Source organism: Eucalyptus grandis, chromosome 7, assembly GCF_016545825.1.
Source record: "Eucalyptus grandis isolate ANBG69807.140 chromosome 7, ASM1654582v1, whole genome shotgun sequence".
Lineage (NCBI taxonomy): Eukaryota > Viridiplantae > Streptophyta > Magnoliopsida > Myrtales > Myrtaceae > Eucalyptus > Eucalyptus grandis.
The window spans coordinates 10,713,582-10,732,599 of record NC_052618.1 but is presented as its reverse complement, the minus strand read 5'-3'; the positions used below and the strand labels follow the sequence as shown (position 1 = coordinate 10,732,599).

General features: G+C 39.6%; 3 protein-coding genes across 6 annotated transcripts; 2 read left to right on the top strand and 1 right to left on the bottom strand.

The window, feature by feature from the left end:
- The first annotated feature begins 794 nt into the window (after window positions 1-794).
- Window positions 795-2,817, top strand: LOC104452735 (dihydroneopterin aldolase 1). 4 transcript variants are annotated; one of them, XM_039316682.1, is made up of 5 exons: window positions 824-940; window positions 1,271-1,370; window positions 1,479-1,573; window positions 1,923-2,121; window positions 2,411-2,817. In XM_039316682.1, the coding sequence occupies exons 4-5, from the start codon at window positions 1,925-1,927 to the stop codon at window positions 2,622-2,624; spliced, it is 411 nt and encodes a 136-aa protein (XP_039172616.1). In that variant the 5' UTR covers window positions 824-940; window positions 1,271-1,370; window positions 1,479-1,573; window positions 1,923-1,924; the 3' UTR covers window positions 2,625-2,817. The 4 variants fall into 4 exon arrangements, with proteins under 4 accessions (XP_010065505.1, XP_039172616.1, XP_039172617.1 ...); XM_039316683.1 differs by having other exon boundaries at window positions 1,246-1,370; XM_039316684.1 differs by lacking the exon at window positions 1,271-1,370.
- Window positions 2,818-4,338: 1,521 nt separating this feature from the next.
- LOC104452734 (patatin-like phospholipase domain-containing protein 2) lies at window positions 4,339-9,132 on the top strand. The gene is made up of 8 exons (XM_039318332.1): window positions 4,339-4,819; window positions 4,884-5,075; window positions 5,572-5,715; window positions 6,009-6,081; window positions 7,122-7,227; window positions 7,307-7,403; window positions 8,362-8,457; window positions 8,527-9,132. Exons 1-8 carry the CDS (start codon window positions 4,424-4,426, stop codon window positions 8,677-8,679), a joined length of 1,257 nt encoding a protein of 418 aa, XP_039174266.1. The 5' UTR covers window positions 4,339-4,423; the 3' UTR covers window positions 8,680-9,132.
- Window positions 9,133-9,752: 620 nt separating this feature from the next.
- On the bottom strand, window positions 9,753-17,884 carry LOC104455016 (sterol 3-beta-glucosyltransferase). The gene is made up of 15 exons (XM_039316321.1): window positions 17,620-17,884; window positions 17,456-17,527; window positions 17,274-17,367; window positions 17,046-17,188; window positions 16,599-16,669; window positions 15,530-15,611; window positions 15,271-15,372; window positions 15,077-15,132; window positions 14,107-14,141; window positions 13,468-13,684; window positions 12,902-13,117; window positions 12,345-12,404; window positions 12,202-12,241; window positions 11,123-11,344; window positions 9,753-10,714 (listed from the first exon to the last, which is right to left on the bottom strand). Exons 1-15 carry the CDS (start codon window positions 17,719-17,721, stop codon window positions 10,664-10,666), a joined length of 1,563 nt encoding a protein of 520 aa, XP_039172255.1. The 5' UTR covers window positions 17,722-17,884; the 3' UTR covers window positions 9,753-10,663.
- Between the last annotated feature and the right edge of the window lie 1,134 nt (window positions 17,885-19,018).

Here is a 19,018-nt window from a genome sequence, read left to right as displayed (position 1 = left end):
GTGGAACCCAGTATTGAAACTTATTACCATCGCCAAGTCAATTGGCTTGGACATAAAGAGCCACAGATTCGGAGAATGATCTAGCATTCTTCCTTGGAAGATAGAGAGCCCATGAAAACCAACTATGACATTAAGTTCTTTTCTTCAAGATGTGCAATAATAGATTATATTGGATAGTTGCAAATGCCCCAGCCTATTTACTAGAAATAGGCACTCGATAGTCATGAGCTCATTGGACGATGGGTTCTTAGCACTAAAGGTGTCAACGGTTTGATTCGGTTTGATTTTCAAAAAACAAGATCGAAATTTTGGTTGAGTTCGAATTTTTATGAACCGATTTTGGTTTTCAGACCGAAGTTTTCAATTTTCGGTTTTTGCATTTGCATCTCTCCTTTTTTTTTTTTTTTTTCAGTTGTATATATTTTTCATTTCCAAGAAATAAGCTCTTATTAAGGTTCGGTTCGGTTGGTTCGGTTACCAATAAAAACTAAACCAATAAAAAAAATTCGATTTTTAATGAGAATTGAATTGAATGAAAACCGAACCGAAAAAACTGAATTTTTCGGTTTGGTTTTCGGTTCGACTTTTGACACCCCTACTTAGCACAGTGGCGAGGTCAGGGAGCGGATCAATTGGAGCTCGATGATTCACTTTGGGGGTATTTTTGGGGAAAGTCTCACTCTAAGGGGGTCTTTTGCAAATAAGGCGACCAATTGGAGGGGTCTTTTGGAAATGATCGAAACTTGTCATAATCATCCCCATGGATCATCCCAGGCCCGGCCCACCACCCCATCTGATCGGCCTCTATCTTCTACTCCCCAAGCTGGTAAAACCAGGCGCGGTAGTCTTCATTCCTCCAAGCACGAGCGTGGCAATTCGGTGGATGTTGGTGGCGACATCATCGTTGATTTGCAAGGTTCATCTGTCTCCTCCGACATCAGTAAGTAGCTACGTCCTCCCTTTTGCAACTCTCGTTGCTGGGTATGGTGTCCGTGTAGTGCGTCTGCTTTGCTTTCTTGCTTTTGATTCGCCGTTCTTTGATTCCGGGTTGCTCGTTTTCTTGCCATTCCCAGCGGTCTTACGTAATGGGTCTTGCCCTTCTCTTCTAATTTTTGTGTTTCCGAACGTCAAAGCGTGGCGTTATCTGTTCCGTATTGCTCCGGTGCCTCGCGGGTTGTTTTTGTTTCCTTCTGTTTGGAGCCTTCTCATGCTCACCACGTGTTTGTGGAAATGTCGGGTGGTTAGTTGACGCTTCTTTCCTGTATGGAAGAGACGAGCGTGGGTGGGTCAAGGGCTCCTCTTTCTTGTTGCAAATTTCTTGGAGTAATATTCTTTCAGAAAAAGCGCCCCTCGGTATTGGTGGCCATCAGGTTTGAACGTCTTATTCTCTTTTTGATTCACTGAGCTAGTTAAGTGGATTCATGGACCTCGTGGTTGTGCCAAAAATAACTCGTGATTTTGTTGGAACTTCATGGCAGCTGAATTGGCAAAAGCTAAATAAATGGGTGTTGATGCCGAAGGATAGGTTGATCAATTTTAGTTGACAAAGTCAAAGTTCAGTTCTTCTGTTGAAGTAAGTACTATGAGTTTGTATCTCTGTGGGAAAATGAGGCTAAATAAACTCATATAGAACCTCTATCAGTGATTTTGGAAATTAGAGATGTTACATAGTTTCTTTTTCTCCCTGATGCATTCGCACGATTATACTCCTCAGCATATCTCTAGGGCAAGCTTTGAAGCCGAAGATTGTAGCGATTGCTGATAACTAGTCAATATCATGATGATGAGTATTTGGAAGTTAAAGCAAATTACCATTTTTTAATTTTCTTTTGTTGTCTGTTGCTCAAGTAGAAATGACCTTACTCTTTAATGATTTTATTAGCATGTTTCTCTGGTAAGCCTATTGATGTCGTTTTTGTTAGGAATGTCGATGGATGAGGTGTTGAGGGGTGACAAGCTCATATTGAGAGGCTTGTTGTTCCATGGTTTCCATGGGGTGAAGGTGGAAGAAAGGAAACTGGGTCAGAAATTTTTGGTTGATGTTGATGCTTGGATGGATCTGCAGGCAGCTGGAAAGTCAGACGTGTTGTCTGATACTGTCAGTTACACCGACATCTATCGGTGAGTCACTTCATGCTTATTTCGTCGCACTGTCGAAATGCCTTGAAGAGTGTCATCAGTGTGAAAGTTGATTTGCTTGCCATGTTCTTGCCTTCAAATACTTTCCCTTTTCTGAACCAATGTTTTGTTGTCCCACTCATTAAATGTACTTACGTGTTATTGTTCCATTGAACTAATTAATGTGGGCCATGGTTTTGGTTTATCGTGAGGAATATAGCAGTATTATACTTATCTTGAGTTCATTGATTGTCTCAACTATTCCCAGTTTAACTTTCTGGCTAATCGACAGCATAGTTAAGGGGGTCGTGGAAGGACCGCCCAAGAATCTTCTAGAGGCAGTGGCAGAACACATCACGTCGACTACCTTGGAGAAATTCCCCCAGATAACAGCTGTTCGAGTGAAAGTTGGGAAGCCTCATGTTGCAGTTCCTGGTCCTCTTGATTACTTGGGCATCGAGATAGTAAGGTACAGAAGTTCTCTTAAATCGGATCAGGCTGCTTGACTAGTAAATGGATTGTAAGACCTGCATAATGTGAAATGGTCTTCACATTCAATTTACTCTGCCTATACTTCGGGTATATAGGATTTCAAATCGTTTTCCACAATGTTAAACTGAATTTTTTCAATGTATCTTGATGATTCGTTCGACTCATCAGTACTCGGGAAAAATTGACGTGACTGTCGGGTTCCATTTCGATGAGTCTATCGTTCTCTGCAGGTTTCTTATCTGCGACAAACCTGAGTTGCTGAGCTATAGAGACTTGTATCACTAGCCTTGCTCAATCCCCCAAATTGCAAATCATAAGAAGAGCTCTATGTCCAACGTTTCTTCTCTCCTTTTTTCATCCTTTTTGTAATAAAAAATGTGTAAGTATAAAGGTAACATGAAGATGAACTGAAATGCTCCAGTTAAAAAGGTCAGGGCAAATTTTTTACTGCTTTGAGAAGGAGACGACGTGTCTTACGTTAGAAAAACATGTTTTTTCATATCATTTCGGGAAGGGGTTTGATGGGTCGACGTCTTCGTCGGGCCCATGCTTTAATTACTAATTGGTGGGTACGCGAGTCCACGCTACGTGCATTGAATTTTGATACCGGTATCCAACCCGAGACACATAAAACATTGATGTGTCCGTTCCTCGTTTTCGATGATGTCGTGGAGGAGGTGTGATTGATGTCGAAAGGATCCGTCGTGGAATTGATATATTGATAGATACACACAAAAAGAGAAGGGCATAAAGGAGGTTTTCAAATATAAAAGTCCGATCCGAATAAAATAAACTCAAAATTCTGGAATTTGACGGTTATGTCCGTTATTTCGGTTGGCGGAATCCGCCGCTGCCCCCCTCGTCTCTTCTCTTCTCTCTCCTGCCGGCCAAGCACGAACGGGAGTCACGCGCGGATGTTCAAGAAAACACCAACCGAAACAAACGAGACTCTCATCTCATTTGCAAAAACTGAACTTTTTTTAATAGTAGGATCACAAGGGGTACTAATCAAGCTGAATCATGGATTAGATTAGAATAGATGAGCATTTTGAAAATAACGTAAATTAAGGAAATTCTGTGGACTGCAATGGATACTAATCAAGCTGAAATCGTGGAATCTTTCAAATGGATTCTTATATGAGTACTTCTAAAACCGCTTGCTACGAAAATTAAGGAAATTCTATAAATAGCAAGGGACATTGATCCGGTTGAGATAATGTATTCTTTCAAATGTATTTTATAAATGAGTGTCTTGAGAACCACTCACGAGGTAAAGTAAAGGAATTTTATAAATGTTAGACAATGTATGGAGCAATTCCTTATTTAGTCATGTAATTTTTAAGTAGGTCTTTTCTTTCTTATCCAATATTTAATATATTAACCGAGAAGGAAAATTATCATTTATCCGATTGCATGCGTAATGATCAAGATGCCCTTTTTAGAGTTAAAAACAAGGATTTGGCCGGCAACAGTTGAGCAGAAAAAGTATGTGGCCAATGCTTTAAGTATTCATTACCTATTTGATACTTTAAAATCGAATTATTTATTTTTATCAGATACCTATTAACACGACTTATTAAAAATACAAAATCGGAAAAACTAATATAGTTTTAGGACCAAGAAAAACTAGTTACATCACTCATCATTCAACCTAAAAAAGGAAAAAAAGACAAGAAAAAGGGCAAAAAAAAAAAATCAAGAACACTTGAAGAAAAACTTTTTCTTCCCCAAGGAGGAAGAACAGCCACAGTGGTGGGGAGCCAAACCACAACACCTCTCCTCTGCAAAAATCTTCTCTCCTCCCCCTCCTTCCATGGCTCCTCCCTTTTCTCTCTCCTCCCTCTATCTCTCTCCTCCTGCTCCCCACCACCACCACGCCTGCTCTTTCCCTTCTCTCATCTCCAGACCCACCTCCGCCCGCCTCCGCCTCCGTCCCCAGACCCTCGCCTTCTCCTCAAAACCGTCCTCCTCCGCTTCGACCCAGAACCAGAACCCGACCCGGAAGGCGCAGGCCGGCCAGACCCGGACCCAGGACCAGGACGAGGACGGGGACGAGACCCAGAAGGTGGATTCGTCTCAGACGGAGAAGAAATCGTTCGCCATCGCCACCGGGGAGCTCTTCCTCGGCATCGCCTCGCGGCTGATCAAGAGGCGCAACAGCCGGAAGAAAGCGGGTGCCGGGTCGGAGCCTGGGGACGGTCCGGACGGCGCGAGCGTCGGCGTCGGCGTCGGCGTCGGCGCCGGCGTGGGGGCGGGGGAGGTATGACGTGAAGGGGGGGATCAGCATCGTGATTGAGGACGATGTGGAGCCCGACGTGATATGGGAGCAGAGCATTAAGGACGTGGAGGCGGAGCAGAGGAGGAGGGTGGTGACGAGTCCCGGGTTCAGCTTCTCGGCTGCCGGGCTCTTGTTCCCGTACCATCTCGGGGTCGCGCAGCTCCTCATCGAGAAGGGCTATATCAAGGTTCGATTTTGTTTTCCAACTCTGGGTCACTTTGGTAGATTATTCTTGGCTGATTGGAGGGTAAAATGATATTGAAGTGTGCTCATTGGAAGTTGAGTTTGGTCTGAAGTTTGTCGTGGCTTCGTATGTCTTGGTTAGTTCGGCTCAATTCATGAGATGACCCTCTTCATGGGTTTGGTGTGCCTGTAAATAATGAGGACAATGAGGAGAGAGTACTTGCTGAACATTTGCAAGATGATCCTCTTAATGGGTTTGATGTGCCTCTAACTGTGAAATGTTAACTCCTTTCTTGTGTGTTCTTTACCCCAGTCTGCTTTAATTACTGAGAATGAGCAAGTAGTTTGCTGATATTGAAAAAAAACAGATTATATTTTCATATATTGTGTATCCAGTAGCTTCGCTATGCATTGCATGGGTTTCTATGTACATGTGATGTCACTTGTCCACTTAGCGACTTAGTCTTTACTTAGGTTAAAGATTGTCTTTTCCGTATCAGGAAACCACACCATTGGCCGGTTCATCAGCTGGTGCCATTGTATGTGCAGTGATTGCTTCTGGAGCCAGCATGGAAGAGGCTTTGGTGGCTACTAAGGTACTAGCTGAGGATTGTCGGAGAAGAGGAACTGCTTTTCGGCTTGGGGTATGGACTGTGTATTCTTTACATGATACTTCTTTAATTTTATTTATCTCCATATCATCTTTCCCAGTAGTCATAGGCATAACATTTTCTCAGTTATCTTGTTAAATGACAAGTCAAAAAGTTAGCGCAGACCAAAAACATACTGCTTTTGTCATTATCCACTGTTTCTGCAGGTTGCTATTTTGTTGTCAGAGACATTTAGCTCTATGGAACATGACATTGGTTTTCATTAGTATGAAGTTTTAGACTATGTTCGCCATAAACATTGGCATTTCTTATGCTCCTTGTGTTAGGCTGTTCTTCGTGAAGTGCTTGATAATTTCCTTCCTGAAGATGCTCATACCAGGTCCAATGGAAGGGTCCGCAGTAAGTGCAAATTCCATCTTTCATCCTCTCTTCTCTCTCTGTGCCTGCTGTCCTGTATGCTCTATCTAGCAGTTATATGTTGTTGTGTGAATGGCCATTGATTTTCTGACAATATGATATTGAGTTTGTGTTAATTTGTTGAAGAGTATTAGTGACTAAATCAAGGGACCAAAACATGAATGCTAATGCTTGATAGAGTAGTAGACAAAGATATTGGGGTATTAGTATATTTTAATTGACAAATGACTATGCCGGAGCCTATCCCAACCTAATTGCAACTCTTAATGATCCTTAAAAGTGCAATGCCTGGCCTTCCTGTGTAAAATCTCAAGTACCTTTCATACTGCTTATGTTGTACACTTGCTGCAATGCACAAAAAAGCAGTAATTTGGGTATATTATATGAACTTACTGACACACAACTCACACTTATGTGGATACACACAAAGTCTCTAGTTCAAGACGTGGTGTACTTCTGCGAGAGAGAGGGAGGGGAGGGAGGTGATGGGAAGAATATGTGTTTGGTGGCTTGTGGTGCCTGGAGTTATGGGTAGTCCCCTATTTCCTCTTATTATAAGCATGATGTCTTGTTTTTAAGCTCCTCTCTTTGGTCCCTTTTTTGTCCATCCTACTTTGGTTTGAGATTAGTATTTGTCTCGCAAAGCACGGGCATTGAATTTCTCATAACCAGCAGCAGTTCATGGACAGTTGCAGATTTTGCTTCTTCATAGAATAAGTCTTGAACTGAAGTGGTATCCGTGACTGGAACATGTGTTGGTTGTTGCAGCAGCTATGCCTTTCTCTGGTAGCTGAGACTTCTCTACGTAGAAGTTTGTATTGGACTTTTAGGGGTTACAGGACTAGATTGGAAAGACTTCTGAATGTTAAGCTTAATCTTCTGTATGCAATTAGAGGAACTCGACTAGTGGCTTATGTCTGTGATAGTTCATAAAAGTCGCCACTTAAAATGAGTTTTTGTTGAGGTATTAAATTTTACGCAAGTATTACTTGCAGCATCTTCTTAAGATTTTGGTGTTGCAGTTGCTGTTACCCAGATCCTTTGGAGGCCTAGGGGTTTGCTGGTGGATCAGTTTGACTCCAGAGAAGATCTTATCAATGCAGTAGTCACTTCTTCCTTCATCCCGGGGTGAACAATTGCTAAATTTCTTTTCTGTGGTAAATTGCCTTATCCAATGCAGCTTATGGAGAGATATTATATGGTGCAGATATCTCGCACCACAACCAGCCACATTATTTCGTAATCGACTGTGCATTGACGGGGGTCTGACATTGTTCATGCCACCTACATCTGCTGCTCAAACTGTATGTGCTTGAGATACTACATTTCTTTAGCATGTTAAAGAGCGAGAGCTCATTTGTTTTGGAAAATCATGTGAACTTGTCTCTGTTTAGCTGGCATCCGAAAAAACCACATGTTTCTACATCATAGCATCTAAAATATGGAACAGGGTCGGGTGATGTAGACCAACTAGGGAGAAGGGTGGACTAATTACTTGGTGAGAATTATTTAGGTCCATTCCATTATCTGTCAGTTGGGAGTGGAAATGTCATGACTAGTTTTGGCAACCTGTAACTTAGTGTCGGTGCTTGCCTCGAGTTGTTTACTTAATCTTCATCAATGATCACTCTCAGTTTTGGAATTAACATATTTATCCTAAAGGAGACATATTTTTGTTGTTTGGTAGTATGAAAAGGCTCTTGAACTTTTCTTTGCATACTCTTAACTCTTTTAGCATCTTCAGCATTTCTTTAATTTTTCTCATCCTTTCTTCAAGCAGTTTCCCTGTCGATGTGTTTATCTAGGCTTGTTTTATCCCCTTCTATATAGTATTCTTTTTTGTGTATTTCCACCTTGGCCCATTTTCCCTGTTGGTAACTGGTGAATGTGGTTCACATGAACTCGCATGCATGGTGCATGCTTGTTTGGTAGATATATCTTCTTGTTTTAACGTACTTTGTGACTGGTAAAGTATCATTCCCTCCTGTGCAGTGCATTCAAGCATCTAGTTAAGGGAGGGATCGTTGTGTTTTTGGCCATAATACTAGTATTGCAAATTGCACTTGCCGGTATTGGAAAGCGGCAAAGTGAAAATTCTAAGGATTCCTTTAGTACTTTGTGAGAGTATTATTTGCCTGTACTTGGTTACGATGGTTATTTCCACTGGGTGAGATTTCTGTGATTTTCAAGCTAAACCATTCATATTGGTCATAAAAGCTATTCATGAACTAGTCATTTTTATCCTAGTTTTTCCCTCTACAGGTTCGGGTGTGTGCCTTTCCAGCCACTCAACTAGGGTTGGAAGGGATTGGGATCAGCCCAGATTGCAATCCAGAAAATAGGGCGACTTCTAGAGAGGTAATCTTGGTTTCTGCACTAAGTTTTGACTATACTCGGTGAAGATAATTGACAATAGGATTTTTCCAGCTTTTCAACTGGGCGCTCGAACCTGCAGAAGATGATATCCTTGACAGGCTGTTTGAGCTTGGGTACCTTGATGCTGTGGTCTGGGCTGAGAAGAACCCAGTTGCAGAAGTAGTTGAAAATAATTTTCCGTTTGATAAAAATAGTTCTGCATAGTACAGTTGATTGATAAGATGCTTGGACCGATCCTGATAGAAGATGCTAAGAATCGTACGTTATGCCTCACCCCTGTAAATCCAGTTGCATTGTGCCCAACTGGCAGACAAGATCATTCTTCTTTCTTGTAGAGTAATATCAGATGCAAATTGAGGGGGTAAAACAATATAGCACATAGTTTTGTACAGTAGTGGCTACACTAAGTGACATCTAGAAGCTCGTAAAGGGGATAAGAATAACACAAAAGAATATCAGACAATGTAGGTCCATTTTTCAGGGAAAGCTCAATTTTTTTTGGAGTCAGAATTTGACTGTAGTCTGCAATTTTTTTTGTCTGATTTCCATCTGCATTTTATTTTCTAATGTGTAAGCCACATTGATCTATCATCTGCAACAGAAGGTTGAGCTCTTTTCTAGATTTTTTCCCTAGTAATGGACATTTCAGATTTTCTCCGTTTTGTTGAAGTGTGATTTGCTGCCTCTACACTTCAGTGGCAACAGAAATCTATTTTGCGAGAATGTTGGACCGTCAAGAGTTAAATGGAAGAATGTCCACAGTTGGATTAAATCAGATGACGCAAACATGCAACTCTTAGATTAATGCTATGTTAGCGCTTTCTTGATCCTCTTGTGCTGGTGTGAAGATTCTTCAGTCTTGTCTATCAAATCTTTGTTCAAGGATTCTAATCTTGGGGGAAAATGACACATGGTCTCTTGACTTTAGACCAAAATGCAATATTGTTTCTGGATTTTAATTTATTTAATGTGATTTTTGAACTATGGGTATATATTCAATAAAGTGATTGTGTATGCTCACAAACGACCAATCGGCGTTATTTGGTGAAGTGGAAAATTTGATAAAATTTGATTGGTTTTCTTTAGTAGAGATTTCGTTTTGAGTTCTACTGTGATAGTATCCCAAATTGAAATTTATTTTATGATTCGAGATTAATACTAGAATATTATTCACGTATAAATTTCTTTTTCACCGTTCAAACTTTATGGATTAGAAGGTGATTCCGTTAATTTGAACTAACAGAAGAATGACATCGGATATTTTTGTGTTATTCAGGGACTAAATTGAACATTTATTAATAATTCAGGGATAGAATTGAACAAATTAAAAATTCAGAAATGACATTGCAAATTAAAATAATGACAATGTACTCCATTTTCCCTAATCTGGGCATAGAGCAGGCATCTCGCTTGTAGATACACTTCATTCAAATGGTGTCGTCACTTCACTGGTCTTGTATAAAAGTAAGATTTTCGATTCAAATCTATTTCACGTTCATGACCTTAACCTTAAATAGGTCTTAGGTGGTTGTCCAGGTAAATTCGATGATTCCACTATCATCATCTTAGGCATAGAAATAGAGTTTTCAGGCTCCATTTTGATTCCTTTGCCGTTCCTTTCCAAATACTTTCTTGATTTCATCTTTTTCCATGGAGATTTTTCATGTGTTGCCGAATCATGACATCACTTTCCTATCCCTGCTGTGGAACTAACGTTGTCGTGTGGAGCTTGGAGGATTGCGTTGTCCCTTCTAGGTCAATTCTGTGGTTGTTGGCCAAAAAGGAAACTTGTGGAGTTGATTCTTGTGGTCATTTAAAAGTGCCATAAAATCAGTTTCTTGTGCGAATCTTATTCTGTCTAGAGCCATTAGTAATTGCACCACAACGATATTTCTCATCGTTTGAAAGTATTCTAGACATCCGAACAGAGTTGGTCCTTTTCAAAATGCTTTTCAAGATCTAATGGCAATTCATGTCTAGTGTGCTCTATAACTTCTGCCCTTATTTTTGGGTTTACCTTTTGTTTCCATCCCTGCATGTACTGTCCACCATGAGAAGAAAATACTAAATCCCAAATCTGCATATAACTGTCCAGAACACAAATCATTTCATTGCAGTGTATGTGCTGTGAACTACATGGTCAAAACCCTCATCACAACATAAAGTACAGTTCAAGGAGCCTTCCATCTTAAGAACATATCTCCCTTTCCAAAATCTTCACAGCCTCCGAGACTCCATCCTAAGAATTGACGACGATTAAACTTCATAAATCATATTTTATTGAAACGCGTGGCAAAGTAACATATAATAAGGCTCAAGAAGAATGTTGGTCCTCTGACTTGCAATTTTTCAATTTCATCATAAAAAAATTTCTTCTGTGCAATCAAATCTTCCACTTTGCTCAATTTGTGTGACTGTCTTTGATTCCTTCCCGAGTAGTTACAACATCAAACAAGGCTTAAGTGGCAAAACTTAACATCCAACTTAGGGTGGCGGAAACACCACCACCCAGCCACAAAAAAGAGCCATTTGATCTCATGACAGGACCTAGGCCAGTGATATTATCAGCAAGCCAGTGTGTGAATCCTGAACATTCTTAGCAGATAAACATATGCATCTAGGATACCCAAGCATGAAAGTTATTTACCTGGTGAGCAATTTTTGAAGATATTTCTGACGCACGTGCTTGGACTGTAGCAGAAAGTGCAGTGTGAATGGAACCTGAAAACACATCTGTGGCCTCCATAATGCACGTGCCATCAGTACTTTCTGGGAGCAAATGGCACCTTTTAAGTGGTTCAGGGGCTACCCCAAGCCAGAACATCCTCTCAGCCCAGTAGAATTGATCCAGGAGAAATGGACAAATTACCTTAAGATTGTGAGAGAGAGAGAGCACAATCACTCAAAATGAAAAGGTGCATGAAGCCGGAGCCAAGAAATAGGCATTGCTCTTCATACATCCAAATCAACAAACCAGAAAAAGAACTTAAGGCGACAAATCCTATTGCAGGCAAGATATGGTGCACTAGATCTTTTATATTTGATGTAAACTGATAAGCTCTGAAGAGGCAGTAAGATTTCAGCATTCCTTTTGACTTTTATTTTTAATTGTGGCTGAAACTAAGATTGAAATGTTACCATTGTGGAAATTACATCCATAATTCCCAATTGAGCCTGGAGGCGCGGAAAATTGAAGTTGTAATCCTTCAATTTTTACTTCTTGTATTTTTGTCCTTGACCTTGTCCAGGTCATCTTACAATTTTTTCACATGACCTATCTGAAGAGATTGCGCTAATTCAGGACTTAAGTAGAGCGGGCAAAAATTAGGATAATCTCCCATCCTCTACATGTTGACAATACTATCATTGCATTCATGATGATAAAAAGCAAGTAATAACTCCAATGTGTTCCCCAAACGAAACAGAATAATTGACACCCTGGTCATGTCACCGATGTCATCATTTTAAGTATTAAGTTAAACACGCGCAGCCCCTAATAGCAGATACAATCACAGAAATCCTTTGCAGAGATTCCAGTTGACACTTTCTCCTACAATTACCATGACGTATTTTTTTCATGATCCACCATATAAGAAGGGCACACGCTTGATTTCTCAAGAACCTCAAGCCACTTCAAAGGTATGGTTCACAAATAAGTCAATCATGCAATGAAGCAATTCTGAAACGACAAATATGAGCTAGTAAGACATTAAAATCACAACCAACCTGAGGTATACCAGCTTTAAGTGCTGCTGCGGTTGACCCACTAACATTCATTAAGAGAGAATAATGCAACACAAGTGAGAGAAGGGGCTGGTAGCACAAATACTGTAAAGACAGAACTGGTGGATAATGATAAAACACCTCACCTTCCCCCATGATGAACTGCAACTGCACATTTTGGGAACAGCCAGAGGTATGGAATGCTTCTAAGATACACAACAAGAAGCCCAATAAACTTTCAAATTGGAAATCTATACACTTGCATGGAAAGACGGTAATTATAGACCAGTTAAGGTAGCTGGTCCTATCCCTTAACACAAACATGCATGAAAAATTAAGATGCAGAAAAATAAATGTGATTAGCCAAGGAAACCAATCAATCATCTTTTATCTTCTCATTTTTCTTTCAAAGCTTCAGGCTAAATTTCCCAAAACAAAGCCGAAGGTGAATTCAAATGACACTGAGCAGATATTAGGTTTGAACTTCAAAACTTCAAAAAGCTCAGATAATAAGGATAAACTCACAATTTCACTCTTTTTCCATTGCCTGGTTACAATTTCCAGACTCTGAAGTTTTCTAATAAGACCCTCATATCACCCGATCAACTATTTTTGATATCATTTTATCCTTCTAGGTTCTTCTTAATTCTCACTCACTGACACTAATGTAAAATTTTAAATAAATATAATAAAATTAACTGACCCAGTAAAGCAGAAGACTCGTCCATTGAATAGTATTATCCCATCTTCACCAAACTGTCTTTGACTAAAACTTGATGATTCCTCTGTAGCAGCGGCAAGAACTGCTGCTTGTAAGGGTTCGTGACCAGCAGTAAAAAGAATGAACCTGTAATTTTTAATTCTGGCAACAATTTGCAGTACAGCAAGAAAAGCTCGAGGGTTTTGCATAAAACCCATACTGCAGATAATCACACATTGTAGAGAGACATTTAGAGACACAAACAGACAGTGTGTAAATACAGTCAGTAGGCACCAACACCAAACTATTAGAAAGGATAACATATCTATTAAAAGTGGTTTGGATACCATACAAAATTAATGATTTGCAAGAGAGACTGTTACAAATGCTAGTATTGACACCAACAGTTGAGAGTTTCTTGGCTAAGGAATTTTCTAATTCCACCACATACACTTTACTTGTTCAGTTACCATAACTGTTTTTCTTTTGCTTCCTTATAAGAAGTTCCAGCTCATTTTTGTTCATCTGTACACATAGAAAGAGGCTAAATCAAGCTGAAAAGAACTTGCCTCCCAATTGAACTCAGGCCGACAAAAACGAGTGGCATTGAAGTTTCTGTCCTTAGGAAAGAATGCAATTGAACATGAACAGAACATGTTGGATATTCTGTCTTTGAATGTGCTTCTGAATCAAGTGCTGCAACTTGAAGACACTGTTGACAGGAAAACTGCCACTCGATTGGGATAAACCAGAATCCACAAACACGAACATTTGACGGCCAATAATCTGTTGATATACTTGTACTGATGAGAAAATCAAACCATGAGGTGGAAATTAAATAACAAAAGATAACACCCATGCAGACCAACGATAGAAAGAAGAGTCATGTAACAGCTTTCTAAGCATGGCATGTTGATTCAATTTTTTAACCAAGCACCAGAGTTTTCAATTAGCCTTAGTCAGTGAAAACCAAAGATACACATGATCATTAAAAAAGCCAACATTTGAGAACTTGTTCTAAGCAGAGAATTTGTTTGAAGGTTGTTGGCAAGCAAATATTAGATGATACGGCTCTACAACTGTTAGGTGTCCCCTTACTCATGGACGCCTAAGCATTTTTTCAAGCAAATGGCAGCCCAAGAGAAGAAGTTAATCTTTTCTGTGTGAACCATTAGCATGTAAAGAGCGACTCCCAAAATGTATTATACCAGGGTGTTCAACAATATCCTCGCTAAACCCATACCTGTCAAACAATATAATAAACGCGTTTTAAACATTGTCCAATTGGAGAAACAGTATTACATCAAAAAGGCATTTGATGAATTGGGCAGCAGCTTGAAAGTTAAATTTTAAAAAAACGATAGTATAGTTAAGCTCCATTTTATTATAAATTATATGATGGACAATTTTTTTGTGGTTAATTAGACAAGAAGCTTTTGCTCGTTTTGGGAAATTCATCAGGAAATAATTCATTGTAGTTTATATAGTTCTGCAAATCGAAATGACAGACCATGTAATCAACCCCATAATTTGCATTCTGCAGCAACAAAAATTGTTCTACTTGAAGTTGTCTATTGAAGGAGATCTGTATTCAACTTTCCAAGTACCATCAATGGGATAGGGACTGAAATTTAAAAAAACTAACACCATCATCATTAGAGAGATAAAAAAGACGAGTTTCTGGAATTACATTTCAGACTACTGGTTCTTTTATACCAACAGGTTACTCACAGTGTAAATGCATAACTCCCTCTCTCCCTCTGGTGTTGTTTGGGTAAAGATGTGGTCATGGACATATGAGGGTGTAGGCAAACATGTCCAGAGGCCATGCTTATAATATTTCACACTTGTTGAACATAATCATGCAGCACAAAGCTTGTTGCACTCTCAAAATCCCTCCATCAGCAAACATGAATCAGTTTCAAACCCGTAGATCGTTTGCTAATCCTGGATGTGTACAATGATCTTGATAGCACAAATCTAGAGATAAGTTTATGACTCTGAAGTATAAAAGCAGTTTCCCAAAAAAAAAAAAAACAAAAACACAATCATCCAGAAAAGAGATATTCCATTCAGATCCAGACATTCATTCTTGCTTAATCACTAAAGTGCCTATAATATAGCTTTCAAGTGGAAAAAACCAACCAAAAAAAAAAAGGAAAAAACCCCAAGACTTACAAGAGAAGAGGAGATGGATCTCTCTCGTGCCACTTTGGAAGACTCGTCACTGGATCCTGCACTGTCGAACAGAAGTCTTATTGCCAAGAGGTTCACACCAGCATCCCAGCCAAAAGGTATCCTTGCTTATTCACAAAAATGTAGAAGCCAATAATAAAAGCACGAAAGAGTTTGCAAGTGTTGAGAGCACTGACTGTAAAAGGAATGGAACTTAAATGTAAGACATCACTTCTCCAATAGCCCCAACTTTCAGAAAAAAGTGGCCACATCCAGTGCATCACATCTTTCCAGCAGACCTATGAACTTGAAAGGGGCAAGGAATCAATATAGGAAGTAGGTAAATATTGTTAAACCTTTGCTCACGTCAATAACAACCCATCTCAAGTTTTTATTAAAGAAAAACTTTCGAAATATTTTGTAACATCAATTTATAAGTTATCATGATAAGGATACCTTGCCACTGGGAGCTTCTTGGAGATAATCGTACAGCAAGGGAAATTCCTTCCTGAAGTGACGCTCGAATGATGAAGGAGCACTATACAACAGATGACAAATGGGCAGATGAATATTCACTCTCGGATAGGTACCAGTAGAATATGGAATTAAAACTACATCAAAATACTTCCTGAAAAGGGATGCTGAAAGAAAAGTGAGAAACAGGACCACTACATTTTATATCCCTAAAAAATCTGATGCTGATTCTCATAGAACAATGGGAAAACGCTACTTAGAGGTCCCTGTCCTGATGTAAAATCTCCCACAATCCCAGTATGCTGAAACCAATTAGATTTATGGTGGAAAATCCAAGTTCTACACTCATGTCTCATAAAGAAAGCCATACTACTTGCTTTAGGTCTTCTGAGATCAAGAGTAACTTGATCAATTAGCCATAAGTTCAGGTAGCAGCAACATTCAAGAGTAGAGTAACAACTTTGAGTTGAACCTTTCTATGGTCAAACTTAGATGTTTAATCACCTATCATAGAGGACAGCAATATGCAGGGAAGAATAAATAAAGTCAAACACATATTTATAATATCAAATACTGAACAGACATCCAGAAATACTATACGCAATTTTTTTGATGCAAAAGTGTGGCATGACAATACCGACCAAGTTGATGCCTTTTAAGTTTATAGAGGATCTAATAGGTTCTGTGAAGCAAGACATCATGAAGAAAGAAAGATGAAGCTATAAATTTAAGGACCCTTCACAATAATAACCAGGATGCATAAGAAATTTTCTTAAGCGGAAATGGAAAGGCAATATCTCAAGGAAAATGAAAAGGTTTGACACACTACCCGCATTATTAAAAGTTTAATGACACATTCACACAACCCCTTATAGCTTAAGTAGTTGTGTTGAGATTGAAAATTCTCACAAGTCGGGAAAGAATTAAGCACAAGGTTGACTTAAACAAATCATATGGAAATGGCAATGTCAGCAATGACAACCACAAAGAGCTATAAAAGTGAGACTAAAATTTCAAGATAGAGTATAATTACTGTATTTTTCACCATTACCTATAAGGAACGACATATGGAGCAGCAACCACACAGCGGACCTGAAAAAGCTCTGCAAGGTTCCATCCTTCCTATATTGTCAGGGAAAGTAATTCTTTCAGTTTCAGGTACATAAGCACTTCCCATAATCTACACCCTTTTCAGGAATGATGGATGACTAGAATGCTACACCAGTTAACTATAGTAATTGCTCTATAATAGCTAGAAAGCTTAAAGCAGATAAAAAGACGGGCATTCTTCCTTTCTTTTTTTTTCTTTTTTTTTTTCCAATTGGATCATGATATGCTGCACTAAACAGAAGTTATCTTCAAAAGTCAACATGAAGCCATATCTTTGCACAGCATAGTGCTGCTTTTGGAAACTCATGAGAGCATGTTCCATATTAACAGCAACAGTTACAGCTTTTGCCCAGACAAATACATCTTCCATGCGCAAAATGCCAAGTACCAGAGCAAAGAAGTTGATCAAAATAAAGTCGCCGGCCATGACTTCTTCGACTCCGAAGATGCTCTCGACTGCCGATAAGCATTCTTGTCTGTGCGCATCGGTAACGTTCCTCTTCTGTAGAGAAAACGACGGTTCCGACGATCCTAAATAAATCAATTAGAGAACTTCAGATAAACCATGTGTCTCTTTCTCTTGAATCCATTAACAATGAAGTGAAGCGACCAAAACCTGCGGGGCTGCTGTCCTCCCGCACGGCAAGAACGGGCGGCGACGAAATGGGCACATGGGTCACCCCACTTTTGGCCAGATGGCAACTCAAGCTCTGCAAGAAACAGCAACAAGATTCGAACTTTCCGACAAATTCATGCCCAGAACTAATCGATAAGCCTAAGAGCTAAAAGAAAAGTCACCTGGTGCGCGGAATGAGTGACGAAGAACACTCCGTAGTCCTTCATTTCGCCGCCGAATGCAGCGGCGATCGCCTGGAGATGGCAATGAACAAAATTCGAAAAAATCAAGAACGACTCGAGCGCTTTGCAAGATGACAGGGGAAAGGCGGGGGGATGATGATTACGGCGATGGGAAAGACGTCGCCTTTCGTGCCGAAGGCCATGAAGACGGCGATGGGGTTCGTCCTCTTCTTCTTCTCGTTCTCGGGTTCGCGCGGATTCGACATGGAGGGGAGCGCGAAGGACGTCGCGTTGGCCTATGCTTTGCTTGCTGCTCTGGGAGGGAATGACTTTTGCATCGAATGGAGATTGAAGTGCATGTTGAAATGATGGGAACGAGGGATGATGCTTTCTTTTGGAGTTCTAACGTTTTCATGGCCCATCGGCCTAATGGTCAGGTCCGGCGAGATCGCTCGAGGCATGTTAATTTGCACCGGGGTGATCGATTCTCGATCTGATTTTTCGGTTCCATTGGTCCCATTGCAATCGGGAGTCTGATCAGGAGGATCACTTCTTAAAATTGGGAATCGAGGATTGGTCCGGCTCGGTTCGATTTCAATTCAATAAAATTGATCACTAATTTGCTTTTAAATATTTTCATCCGGATATTTTTAAGATGTTTTAATAACCATTTTATTTTTAGGAATGATTTTTATTTTAATTTTTATTTTATGAAGAGTTTTCGAGTATTTTATGTTGTTTGATAACTACATGAAACTTTTATTTTAAAAAAATCATTTTGCATAATTCTTAATTTTTTTTTTTGACTTCTAGTACTTGATTATAGAGTTGTTTGCAGGAACAATAATCAATTTTTATTTAATTGTTGATTATGCTCCAAATGGAAATTTTTTTTTTTGATTTTAAGGAAGAAAAAAATAGAATCAATCATTATTTCATATGTTACCAAACATGTTCTTATATGACGTTACCAAACATGCAGATTTTTATTACGTGTTGCCTTCCGCTTACCTTTATTACAAAGCTAGGTAATCATAAAACAAAAAAAAATGTTCTTATTATCCAAAGCATGATCAGGAACAAATTTAGAATTTGAGACAAATCCTATACTTTAAATATTTTATTGTCCGATTTTGACTAATTTTTCCAACAAATGAAAATAATAAAAGTATATGTAACTCATCTAATCCAGTCCGATCTCCCCCTCAAAATCAAGAGCCAAATCACTAGGATAGCAGTTCACCTATAACAATTGGGAACCAAACCATCATATATTGATTCTACTTTTAAGAATCAAGAATTGGATGGACTCGCTTCAAACTAAATTGGCCAGTCTAGGCGTTTTTCTCATCCCTAATTCATACTAGAACCTTGGTCTTTAGCATGACCTTAAACTATTATGGTTATCGAGGTCAATCCCAAGGATAAAATGGGTAATGATAAATCGTCCGGTTTAAGTGGTTAAACAAAAAATCCCCGGGCCTGATTCCCGCGATGGGGCCGCTGGGTAGCCCGCGACACGCCCGTGTCCGACGGTCTCCCCTTCTAAGCCCCGTCGAAGTT